Genomic DNA, 12,864 nt, shown 5'->3' with positions numbered 1-12,864 from the left:
ATATTTATGTTTTAAAAATGCTGATTCTATAATTTTATTGGTGTTTTTTACCATTATTGTTGTTTGTTGTTGTTTAATTATTGAGCTATTGTAACTGTTTTGACTGCTATTTGTTAAATTCTAAATTTGTTTTACTTGTAGCTTTAAATTTAAATGGTTTTATCTTTCTAAATGTTATTTTACATTACTCTGGAAAAAGAAATGTTATACATTTATTTATACATATACATTCCTATTTTTACATGTGTTTTGTTTTTAATTAGATTTGCTTGTTTTTTTATACTTCCAAATTTAAATTTTATGTGACAGTTGTTTGTTTTCAAATTTTATGTATCAAAGGATTCCAATGTTGAGAAAATTACACAGAGTTTTATTTTATGGTGAGTAAATTTAGTGAATAATTATTGAAAGTTATTGTATCTCAAGTGGTAATTATTTCTTTGATAAATGAAACTCTAATTTATTCATTTGTTTAAAAACAATGCATATAATTAAAAAATAATCTAATAATAAATTTTCATAATCATTAATTACAATTGATCTGACAATTTTTTTTAGGTAGATTGAGAGTGATTACTCATGTGATATAAATTATTATGAAACTATAATGGAATTTATAGTTGTAGTAAGATGTAATGTTGTTTTCTTAACATTGTTAGTCAAAATTATTATACAGTGGAATTTTAGGAATATATTTATAGTTATTCCAAGTTATTCTCGTTTAGTTATTATACTCGTTTAGTCCAAAGTGATGAAATTTTTTATTTTTGCAATTCATTTGGCTCAAGGGGAAAAAGTCTATTTGTTTTCTTTTCTTTTATAAGAATTTTACTCAACAATTTCATTCCATTCCATTCATATTTCTGAAAATATACAACTCATTTTTATTACTTTTAAAAAAATTTCATACTTAAAAAGGCAATAATAAGAGTCATATCTTTTTAGCTTTAATAATAAGTGATAACAATCAAATTTTGGAGTAGGAGCTTTACAGTTTTTTTGGTTGCTTCACATAATCTTAAAAGCTAGAAAATAGTTTGATAAAAAATGTCGTTTAGGGTTCACCACCACAGTTTTAAGTTTGGTATTAAAAAACTTGTCAGAATTTATAAAAACCATTTTGGTTATATTTTAATTAGTGCCTAATTCTTGTGCTTTGATAGAAGCAGTTAATGCTGAAAATACTATAGGAAGACTATTTGTATTAGAAAAATAAAACAAGCATTATGGCATAAGGTTTTTTTTCTTCATTTGAATTTGGCTAAAACATTTATTTTTATTAATATACTGTAATTGAAAGAAAGATTTGGTAGAATTGGTCAGAATTGAAACTTGATATGATTCTTAATATTCAAACGTTCAAGATGTAGAGTGACATTGGATGTTAAAAATAGTGACATAAGACGTTTTTCTCTAAAGAATTAGTATAAAAAATCTACACTAAAAGTTTTTTGGCTAAGTTAATATTTTTTTTTAAATATTTAAATTTTTTTATGCATTATGATTAGGTGCTTCTTCTTCTCCCACTTCAATATATATATATATATATATCAATATATATAGTATTATTTATTCCTTGAAAATGAAGGTAAACAATTTTCCAAAAATTATTTCGAAAGCAATAACTTCAATATGAATTTATAAACAAACTTCTCCCATGTAAGACAAAGTAAATATTGCACATAATGAGAACAGATTTTCTCCTGTGAGTTTTGACGCAACCTACCTGTTTGAAATAATTTTGCTTTTTTTTCTCTGATGTGGGAAATATGAGGGTAATGCTTTTGTTATAGGAACTGAGGCACGGACTCACTGATAGTTCATTCCAATCTTATGTGATATTCTTTTTTGATTCTTTTCTTCAATACCTTTTTGAGAATTTCATTTGGATGTTTATTGGTTCTAATTGTATTGGTTTGGAAATTAAGCAGATTTTATGTGATGTTGGTGATATAGAGCAGCTATTGTTGCTTTAAAAACTGTTAGGTAATTCAGCTATAAAATGCCAATTGTGCTTTGTAAAATTTGAAACAAATGGATTTTTTTATCAAATGTAGAATGGTTGATTTCAAACTTAAGTCAATTTTTGTTTTGAACTTAACAGAGGACAATTTTTATTCAACAATTTTTAATTAAACTCAAAGGAGTAAATATATAATTTATTTCTCATCTATAGTTTATTTTTTTATAAGAATATTACAGTAGATATACTATTGTCATATGGGAATCTGTGTGATTATGGATAAAGATGCTTGTTGGGTGATGTTAGAAATGTACCTTTTTACATGAAAATACTTAGTAATTTAAAATGATGATAAAATAGTTCGTTATGGAGACATAACTTAAATTTGTTAATATCTTTGATTTAATGATTTGATTTTTAAAACTATCCAAAATGCCTTTTGCTTTTTTATTTTTTAATATGAAAAGAGTTTTGCTACCCTTTGACCTTGCTTTAATGAAGTTTGACTTTATTTCTGATTCATTAATCTCCTAGTTTTTAGAAAATACACGCAGTCTTTGTTCTATGCACATTTAATTTTCAAAACTCTACTGTATCAATTATTTTTGTTCTTCTGATCCTGACTAACATAAATTTATCATAGTAAACAACTTTTTAAGTTATTTTTCATCTGAGAAAGTGCTATTTATAAAATATTTTGTTATGAACTTAATTTAAATTCTTCAATATCTTTGATTAAATGATTTGATTTTTAATACTATCCAAAATGCCTTTTCCTTTTTTATTTTTTAATATGAAAAGAGTTTTGCTACTCTTTGACCTTGCTTTAATGAAGTTCGACTTTATTTCTAATACATTAATCTCCTAGTTTTTAGAAAATACACATAGTCTTTGTTCTATGCACATTTAATTTTCAAAACTGTACTGTATCAATTGTTTTTATTCTTCTGATCTTGACTAACATAAATTTATCATAGTAAACAACTTTTTAAGTTATTTTTCATCTGAGAAAGTGCTATATTCAAATTTTATAAATATGTCTGTAGGTAGTTCCAACATTTATCAGAATTTCAATTTGTTAACTGTGATGTTTTATAAATGCACCCATAACTTAAGAGATGTCATAATTTTTGTTTTATCTACTTAATTTTAGAGTTATTTTATCTCTTGCATCTGCAATATTTAGTAGTGGATCTATTGGAATTTTTCTTTTTGCCAAAATCATGAATTATATGTCAAATAATTAAATATTTCATACAAACCTAAAACATTTATTAATTTTTTTTCCATGTTTAAATGTAGCCATTTCTACTTACTATTTTCTACAATGGTATATTAAAAAAGATGGAACAAATTATATCAAATGTATTAGTATATTGTATGATAATATAATGTTAAATTGCATGAAAATATCTATTCCTTGTTATGATATTGAATTGTTTAATTTTTCTCAGGGTTCTTACCTTAATAGCTCTGAATAATCAGCACAATAGTGCTAAGAAGCAATAATATGTGTCTCGTCATCTGAAGCTGATTAAATAATATATTTTTTATCTATAAAATTGAATCCTTAATAAAATTTAGAATTAGTTTCAGTTTAATTATTTATGTGTTTTTCTTTTGAATACTGTAGCCAATATTATCAAAAACTACACTCATGGACAAAAAAATGAGCGCACCAAGAAATAAATTGCAATTGCGCACACCCATCGACGCCTCCATTTGTAGGTTTGCAGCGCTCGAGGTAACTGGACTGCTGGACCAGGTCGTCTTTAGCGACAAATCCAGATTCAATCTCAGCAGTGATGACAATCGTGTGTTGAGACACCGTGGTGAACGCCTCAATCCTGCCTTTGCTGTACAGCGACACACCGCTCCCACAGCTGGTGTGATGGCATGGGGTGCCATTGCCTACAATACACCCTTAATATTGTTCCGTGGCACCATGACAGCCCAGCGGTATGTCGATGTAATCCTGCAACCACATGTGTTGCCACTCATGCAACGACTCCCAGGAGCCATTTTTCAATAAGACAATGCTCGGCCTCATACGGCAAGACTGTCTCCGTACTGTTACTTCCCTTCCTTGGCCTGCCCGATCCCCAAATTTGTCTCCAATCGAGCATATCTGGAATCATTTGGTGCGGCGAATTGGGCATCCCACGAGTTTGAACAAACTAGAGGCAAGGTTACAGCAAATATGGAACGAAATGTCTCAAGACATCATACAGAACTTGTATGCCTCAGTGCCCGACCCTATCGCATCGTACATTCGCGCTAGAGGGGGTCCAACGGGATATTAACTCCTCCGTTCTTTTGCCTTTTTCTCTGAAATAAATTATTCGTTTTCTTTGATTTTCTAATCATTTACTTATATCAAAGTAGTCATTACGTATGTAAAATTTTGTTTCATTTTGACGACATTCATTTTGATTTCATTTTTTTGATTTTTCCTTCATAGTGCGCAAATTTTTTTGTTCATGAGTGTATATTGTCCCACATTTAATTTTTTATTTATTTGACACACATTTTTTGCCCTTTCGCTCAAGGTCATTAATCAACAACATGCTGGATGGTATAAACTGTAGTATATTTAAGAAAAGAAAATTGATATTATTTGATAAAACCTAAATGCTGCTCAATTTGCTTTGAATTGAATGAATCATGCAAATAATAGTTTATAAAGCAATATTAATTTTTTCTTTTTGAATCCTCTAATCATGCCTATTTTTATTTTAAAAAAAAATTACCCCTATTTCTTTGCAACTTTCAACTTAAAATATGTCAGCTGCAATTGAACGTTGATTATTTTGACATAAAAGGAATTAGTTGTGTTGACAGTCATGCTCTTTCTAACAATTTTAATACTTCTGATAATAATACTTGGTTTACAATAATGCTCTGTATTTGATCCGTTTGTAATGCTTATTTGTAATAATACTTACTATTTTTTTTGTAAATAAAATTTAATACATCAGTTTTATACTTAAATTTTGATGCAGATATAATTTTATTAACACGAGGGGGCTGGCAATAATGAGCACATTTACATGTTTTTATTTATATGCATTCGAAAAAGATGTTTTGGGTTGCAACAGTCTCATTTGGGCATGTACTTTATGTACTAATATGCCTGCTAGGACATGAGTTTTTTTCTAAAAATCCTGGTTGCAAATCTACTGTAAAATTTGTCCTATATTTTTCTCTCTTTGAAAATCGTCCCTAAAAATATGAGAACTGAAAAAGCAAATTTCTTAGATGTAAAATACCTCTTTTAATATTTTTCTCTTAGTGAATTGTCCCCAAAAATATGAAAACTGAAAATGGGAGTTTATTACATGGAAAATACTGCTTTTAATAATTAGCTCTTAGAAGATAGTCGCTAAAAATCGGAGAACTGCAAAAGCGAGCTTATTACACAGAAAAATACTGCTTTTAATATTACTTATCCCTTTGCAAATTATTCTTTAAAAAATGAAAAATAGAAAAGTGAATTTATTGCATGGAAAATGCTGTTTTTAATATTTTTGTACTGCAAAAAGCCATCCTTTCCTTTCTTCCTCAATCATCCTTTTTTTCTTTCTAAAATAATTTCTTGCTTATATATGATCGGATTTTCACATTCTAGGACTCAATCATAATAGTTTGAGGGGGTAACCTTAAATATGCTAATAATTAGCTTAGACAATATTTTAAGTTACGAAATAATACACAGAGACGTTCTTTTCTGAATAAACATACCTTTTTTGCGACGAATTTCTGACCCACAAAACATATTCCCGATTGTTTGTTTAGGAGAGTGGTTAAAAATTTAAACCCCTAAATGTTAATTTTACTTTTTGCCTATTTTAGCAAATCTTTAGAACTTTTTAAGCGAATGAAAAAAATTTTGCCCACTTATAAAATTTGTTTATCCAAAGGTAATAAATATTTTTTTAAAGTTGCATTTTAATTACGTTCAAAATTTAACTTTCAGTAATTATTTATCATCTTTCATTATTTTATGTTATAAATTTAAGTCGAAAATTTTTTAAATTGGTATAAATTTTTTACATAATTTTAAAGAATGTAATTTTGTATGACAAAATTCAAATTGGAGTGAAATCGGTCGAATAGTTCCTGCGAAATCGAACTGAAAAAAAAAAGGACAAATTTACTATATATTTTACAGATTGGCGAACTATATTCAAAGGGTAAGAAACCCAAATCCGTCGGAAAAAAAAGGTACCTTTATTCAGAAAAAGTACTTTTTTGTGTCCGATTTCGTAACTTAAAACATCATCGGCACCAATTAGTTAGCTTATTTGAAGTCACCCCTCGGACCTTAAGATGAAGTTCTAGAACGTGAAGATTCGATTATTAGATCAAAAGCTATTCAGGTTGGTTCGTTTTTTATTTTCCGTATGCTGCATCACTGTCAGAAGATTAAATTATTACACTCAGATTGTTCTAAAATTAAAATATGGGGAAATAATTGTGATACCATAAGTGTAACATGCTTTGGATAAAAAATGAAAAACACTAAAAAGTTCATAATAACTTTTATTTGAAAACTTTATCTTATAATACAATTCATGGGTTGATGAAAATTGTTAGGTTGGTGAAAAAGTCTTTCATTTTTGATTGAAACAATAGAGAAGAAATGTATCATAAGGAGAGTGCACTGCACCATATCTGAACCATAATTTCGTGCTAATTTTCCACTTCCTTTAATAAGGTAATAAAATGAAATATATTTTCGCTCAAGTTTGACCATAGTATCGTGTAATAAAATTTAACACGGATTATTTTGAACCTTCAAGGAAAGGACTGGAAATACATTTTCACCAACTTAACATGAAAAAAAAATAATGTGTTTACAAAATGACGTGTGAAAAGTTTATACAAATGATAGTTGCCGTTGGAATATCACATATTTGAGTGCAAAACAATTTGCATACTTTTTCGGTAAAATGATGTCTATAATACAATATCAGTCTCTTAATATAAATATTATTTACAGTAGTACAAAGTTAGTAAACAAAAGTGTCTATACAAATTAAGCTAAATATGCAGTTAGTGTACATTTATTAAAAGAATACTATTTGGCAGGCTGTTTACAAAATTACAAATAATATATAAATATGGCTGGATATTTCTTGTGGAAGATGTATTGTAAATGGTTTAGCAAACGCACTCAACCTTATAAAAATATTAGAACAAGGTTAAAAGATGAACATTATGAATATCTGATGTCCAGTTTCAAAACCAATAGATTTATTTTTTGTTTTAAATACCAAGAAAAGAAAACTCGTTTATACATCGATTGTTACTTTTTCATTTTTTTTCCTGTTTAAACGGGTTTAGATGCTGCTGCCTCTATTTTTCTAAACGCAAATTACATAGAAGTCATGACTTTTTTAAAAAGCTAAAAATATGTATATCGAATTAGTCTTGTGGCTGGCAATGCATATTTCTAAATTGCATTAATATAAGTTTGTGACGTAGGATTTATAAAAATAATTTTCTTTATAAGTCATTAAGCGAGAATGACCTCTCAAAACAGATAATTGAGATAAAGAAATTGAACTTCATTTACAGTATGCAAATTCAAACCAAAAATCATCCACCAAATAATAACGAATAGTTAAAATAAATAAATGCAACAAATACTTTTATTAGTTAAGATCTGAGTTCCTTATGTATTTTCAAAACTCAAACTAGTAATTAAAAAAGATAAAGCCCTGGTGCTATATCTTTCGTATTTTTCTCGTGTGGATGATTTTCGTATCAGGGTTAATGTCAATTGCCATATTTTCTTTTTTTTTTCATGAAAATAAAATATGGTTAAAAACATGTTTAACTCTACCCTATTTGGGGTCCACACCCCTTTGTCATGAGGGTCCCCTATGTCAAGTAATCTATCTGGTTTTGAAACTAGATTAAGATATTATTTAATTCTTATAAAATTTTATGTACCTGTATCTATATAATGGTAAATATTTAGGTAAAATATTTTAAATAACATTGTTATGTTAATAAAGTAATGTTTTATGTACTTCAAGTAAAAATGTTGCACAGTATAATAAATATTAGCTATATAAAAGTATTCGAAATAAACTAAAAAAATGTTCTCTAATATGAAGCAATCGTGACTTATAAAATTTTATGTACCTGTATCTATATAATGGTAAATATTTCAGCAAAATATTTTAAATAACATTGTTATGTGTTAATAAAGCAAAATTTTATATACTTCGAGTAAAAATGTTGCACAGTATAATAAATATTAGCTATATAAAAATATTCGAAATAAACTAAAAAAATATTCTCTAATATGAAGCAATCGTGACTAGATTCACAAATACAAATTCATCGTTAAATCACAGAAAATATAGTTGATGAAGTAAATATTTTTCATAATTTATTATTTACAATAGCTTATATTTCCTATTTTGTGTTTTTCTTAAGAGAACGTCTCTTTTTATCATTTGTCTGACATTTCTGGAAAAAAGGATGATTTTCAACATTTTTCATTTTGTACTAATTCGTATGAATCTTTTTTTTACGCCAAATTAGAGCATGGCTTAGCACCAGATGTTTTTAGATTCTATGCACCAGTTTATTATTATTTTTTCTACTGAAAAAAAATCTAAGCGCGTTGTAAATAATAATTTATACAATTTTACTTTACTATCGATAGTTTTTACTATCTATAGATTTTCTTTTATATATATCGTTTTGTTTACTGTGCATAAGCTGCAAGTACATAGAACCCCAAAAATAAGTTAAAAATATAAAGAAAACAAGAAGAAGAAAAAATTTTTTTTAAGGAAATTTTTTGCTTTGGCTGTATTAATACGATATCAGAAAGCACTCTTTTTTGTGGATATGATCGTGTGAGCTGATGACAAGATTATATCTCTCCCTTATTTTGTTTTCCTGAATTTTAAGTTATTGTCTTCGATGTTTTCGTTGTATTTTAACTTATGAAATATATATATTGTCTTCAGTTTTGAAAATTATGTTAAAAAATGCATGGCATCTAAAATATACATGATTTTTCATATTTTCTGTGGCTTTCATAGAAATATTTTTCTCTTCTTTAAGTACATGTCAAATATTTTGTTTAATTTCATTTGAAGCACAGAATTAAACACTAAAAAGAAGCCAAAAGTATGCTTTTCAGCTCCTAGCATTAATTGGCTAAATTTTTAAAATAAATAAAGTGGAATTACGGACTATAAGTCAGTCATAAGTACTCTTGGTGCTTGCTTGATTGTTGGAATGGGTCGAGATGCAGGCACTATACTAACTGTTCTTGGTGATCCTGGTAGATTCGTTATTGGGGGAATTGTTGAGTCTATTGGTATATTGACTGGTACTTGTAGAGTTTGTGGCTTTGAAGTAGATTTCTTCATTTCACTGGTTGAGCGGCCATTATGATTAGATGCGCTTGTCTTTCTCTTTCTAAAAAAAATAAAATAAATAAACATTAGTGACGTTGTAATATAAGATATGGAGGATGTTTTCAATTTAAATGTAGACAACAACTATCTCGTGCTCTTGACCTGCTCTACTTCTGGTTAGAAAGTATACTGCTGCTTACTACAGCTAATTCTGCGAGATGATGTTTTCAAACAGATAATTTCGTTTTTAATAAAAGCAATAAATTATGTAATTTCCGAGCTCAAATCAGCTTTATTTCATAAGTGAGTTTGTGGTGAAATTTTTTTTTAGTGAAACTGATCATCACATTTGAGTGATGATTATAAAATGTTCAGTTTTGATCAATTAAAAAAAAATAAATTAGAATTTATGCTGGTAGTTAATGAATATCTTAAAATAGGTCAGGTTTGAAAAACTTCTGCATCAGCAAAAAATAGGCTTTATGGTTTAAATTTTTTTATACTAAGAAGCAACACATAATTTTTAAAAATTAATTAATCTAAATTTAAAAAAAAAAATTGTATAAACAAATTAAACATAAGATCCGTGCATTAATTCCAGAGATACTAAGAAAAACCAATATTTTTATTTTGAGCCAACGTTACAATTTCTGTATGAGAGTTTATTAGACATTCAGAAGATTATTTTTTATGCCTACATATTTCATAATATTTTTATGAGTATGTATTCCAATGGAAAAGTCGTCTTAAAATAAAATTTTATTTTTATTGCACTGACGAACATTGCAAAAGAGTGAACTGGAAAAATCTTCATAAGAAGACCAGGGCCCACCCAGGGTTGTCGTGTCATCAATTATGATGATATAATGAAGAAGTTTTTAAAACGTAAAGAAATTTTAGGTAATAATATAAGCTTTTTTTAAACGATTTTTCTTTTATTAATATTATTATTTTTGAATTTTTGTTGCGTGATAGTTCAAATTGAAATGGTTGAAATTTTATTGCGTTAAATTCTATTTGGTAGTAATTTCAGCGTCTGAAAAATAAGCAAATAGCTAGGTAACCAAAGTGTGGTCGAAAAATTGATAGTGAGATAAACAGTCACAAAATAGAGTTAAAAATATGAAGTAATAAAACTGGTGTTTATTAATGCCATTATTTTTTTATGTAGCTCTAAAATTTACCACAAATTTAAGATCTATCTTAAGTGTGCAGAACGCTACACTCTAGTGTGCAGAAAAAATGTGCACCCTGAATAACTTGGTCTAATGATCTTACTTTCACGTACCACGTCTAAATTTTAATGGTTTGACTGCCTAACTTTAAATATGATAATTAATTAGTGCAGACGATATTTTAAGTTACGAAAATACGCACAAAAACGTACTTTCTCTGAATACACATAACATCCTCAAAATATTGGGATAGTGGCAATCTGGAAAATGTGTTGCCAATAGTTTAAGTAAAAGAGCAGTCGCCTTATTGTTGTTCCCCTTTTTGTTAATTTAATTTTTTGCGTATCACCTGAAATTTTTAAGAGCATCGAAAATTTTTTATCCACACAGTTAAAAAATTTGTTTATCCAAAGGTAATTCTGTGTAAAAAAATATTTTTATTAATTAATTCTGCGTAAAAAATAATTTTTATATATTACTTATTATTTTATTTATTAACTGCCGAAAAAATTTGGATTGTAAGGTATAAAATTTGTTACGTCATTATAAAGAATATCATTTTAAATCGATATAAAAATATTTGAATGAAATTTATCGAATAGTTTTAAAAAATTGAACATTTAAAATTTATTCTAAAATTTATTCTTAAAATTTATTCGACTATTCGTTCGAATTTTGTATTTCGTCAATTAAAATTACATATTTTAAAATGATGTAAAAATTTGTGTCCTTTATAATTCAAAGCTTTTCAACTGTTATTAAAACAAAATTAAATTTATTACGTTAAAATTATTTTAGTACATTGATGTTTGGATGAACGAATCTTATAAATAAGAGCAAGAATTCTACTATTCGCTAACAAAATTAAAGTACGTTTTGTGTCTGATTTCGAAACTTAAATATTGTCTGCTCTAATTAATTAGCATATTTAATGTTAGGCGCTCGAATTATTAAGGTTGAATCTTTAAGCATGAAAAATTCAATCTGTAGATTAAGAGTGTTTTTTTTTTGCCCAATATGCATGAAAAAGTATTCATCAAAAATAACTCTTCTGTTTTAATAAATTTGCTTTTTTAAAATCCTAAAATTATTATTAATTTTTAATTAATCTCAAAACAGTATGATCTATGACTAAAAAAATTTTGACATTTACTAATTTTTTTCAAAAAGTTAGGAAATTTTCTTACTTTCTAATCTTTTGTATAAGCAGTATTATAGCCACATTTCCAAAAACGAGACCAACAACACAGGCCATTGGAATAAGGATCTCTGTGGAAAAAAAATTATAGTTAATGAATGATTATTGAAATACAGTAACATTATTACAATTTTATTATTTAAATACACGACTTTTGTAGTGCGTATAGAATGTACTCACAGCGCGTATAGTTCTAGAATGAAACGATAATATGCTATTGATTCAAATAATAATAATTAAAAATATGCAAATATTGTTAAATATATTACAGAAATCAATATTTTTATTGTATGAGAATATTACGATGCGGCACTAATCATCGTGATGATTTTAAAATTGAAACTGGAGGTATAAAAATATATACTGTAAAAATTCTGAATCAAATTAAGGTAAAAAAACAACTGGCACTGCGAGTGTAGCACTTGTAAAATCCAATTTCCCGAACAATCAATTTTACTGTAAAGTTTTATACCGCAATTTTTACAGTAAAATTTATTTAATTTTAGTGATTTTACAGTAAATATAATTGTAAAGATTACTGTACATCGGATTTTTTCTGTAAAATTTTACGGTTAAAATGGATTTTATGGTAAAAAGAACTGGCATCTATACTTTTTACCGCAATTTGATCAGGAATTTTCAACAGTGTACGTTCTAGGAAGTTTAAGTTTCAAAACTCAAATAAAAAAATTTAGAAATTCACAATTTTAATCTTGTAAAGCAAATTCTAAATAAGTGTAAATCACAATTTCAGTCACATTAAATGTAAACTGTAACATTCAAAATAACGAAATATGTAATTTCGTCATTACTGAGTTAAAAAAATAAATTCAGTTCCCGTCCTCTATTAAAGTCAATGTCAGAAAAACTGATTTCTAAAACATCCTATAATCAACAAGATTAATTATTTTATTGTAATTACACTAAATATGTTATTTAGGGTGTCTCGCAATAACCGCTCTTCATATGTAATTTTAGAATCCTCATTAAAAATGAAGTATACAATTGTCACAAATTAATGTATAAGAAAGCTTTTTTTCTTCTTCCGAACTGACTTAACTGTTAAAAGGATGAAAACGGAAATTGTAAATAAGATGTAGATATTAATCATCTTCCTTTAATTTTCACAAATAAACAATA

The 12,864-nt window shown here is 27.1% G+C and overlaps 1 protein-coding gene across 2 annotated transcripts in view; it reads right to left on the bottom strand.

The window, feature by feature from the left end:
• Window positions 1-6,488: 6,488 nt before the first annotated feature.
• The window catches only part of LOC107454090 (uncharacterized), a 93,071-nt gene continuing 86,695 nt past the window's right edge, over window positions 6,489-12,864 (bottom strand). For both annotated transcript variants that reach the window (XM_016071146.4, XM_087165497.1), the window contains 2 exons: window positions 11,714-11,795; window positions 6,489-9,412 (listed from right to left, as the gene is read on the bottom strand). In XM_016071146.4, the coding sequence (XP_015926632.2) occupies window positions 9,184-9,412; window positions 11,714-11,795 (311 nt within the window). In that variant the 3' untranslated portion in view covers window positions 6,489-9,183. The remainder of the gene's footprint in view (window positions 9,413-11,713; window positions 11,796-12,864) is intronic.

The sequence above is a fragment of the Parasteatoda tepidariorum genome, chromosome 6 (genome assembly GCF_982258835.1).
Source record: "Parasteatoda tepidariorum strain Cologne lab strain chromosome 6, Ptep-v5.0, whole genome shotgun sequence".
NCBI classification, from domain to species: Eukaryota; Metazoa; Arthropoda; class Arachnida; order Araneae; family Theridiidae; genus Parasteatoda; species Parasteatoda tepidariorum.
The sequence above is the reverse complement of the archived record's forward strand: the minus strand, read 5'-3'. Positions and strand labels throughout refer to the sequence as shown.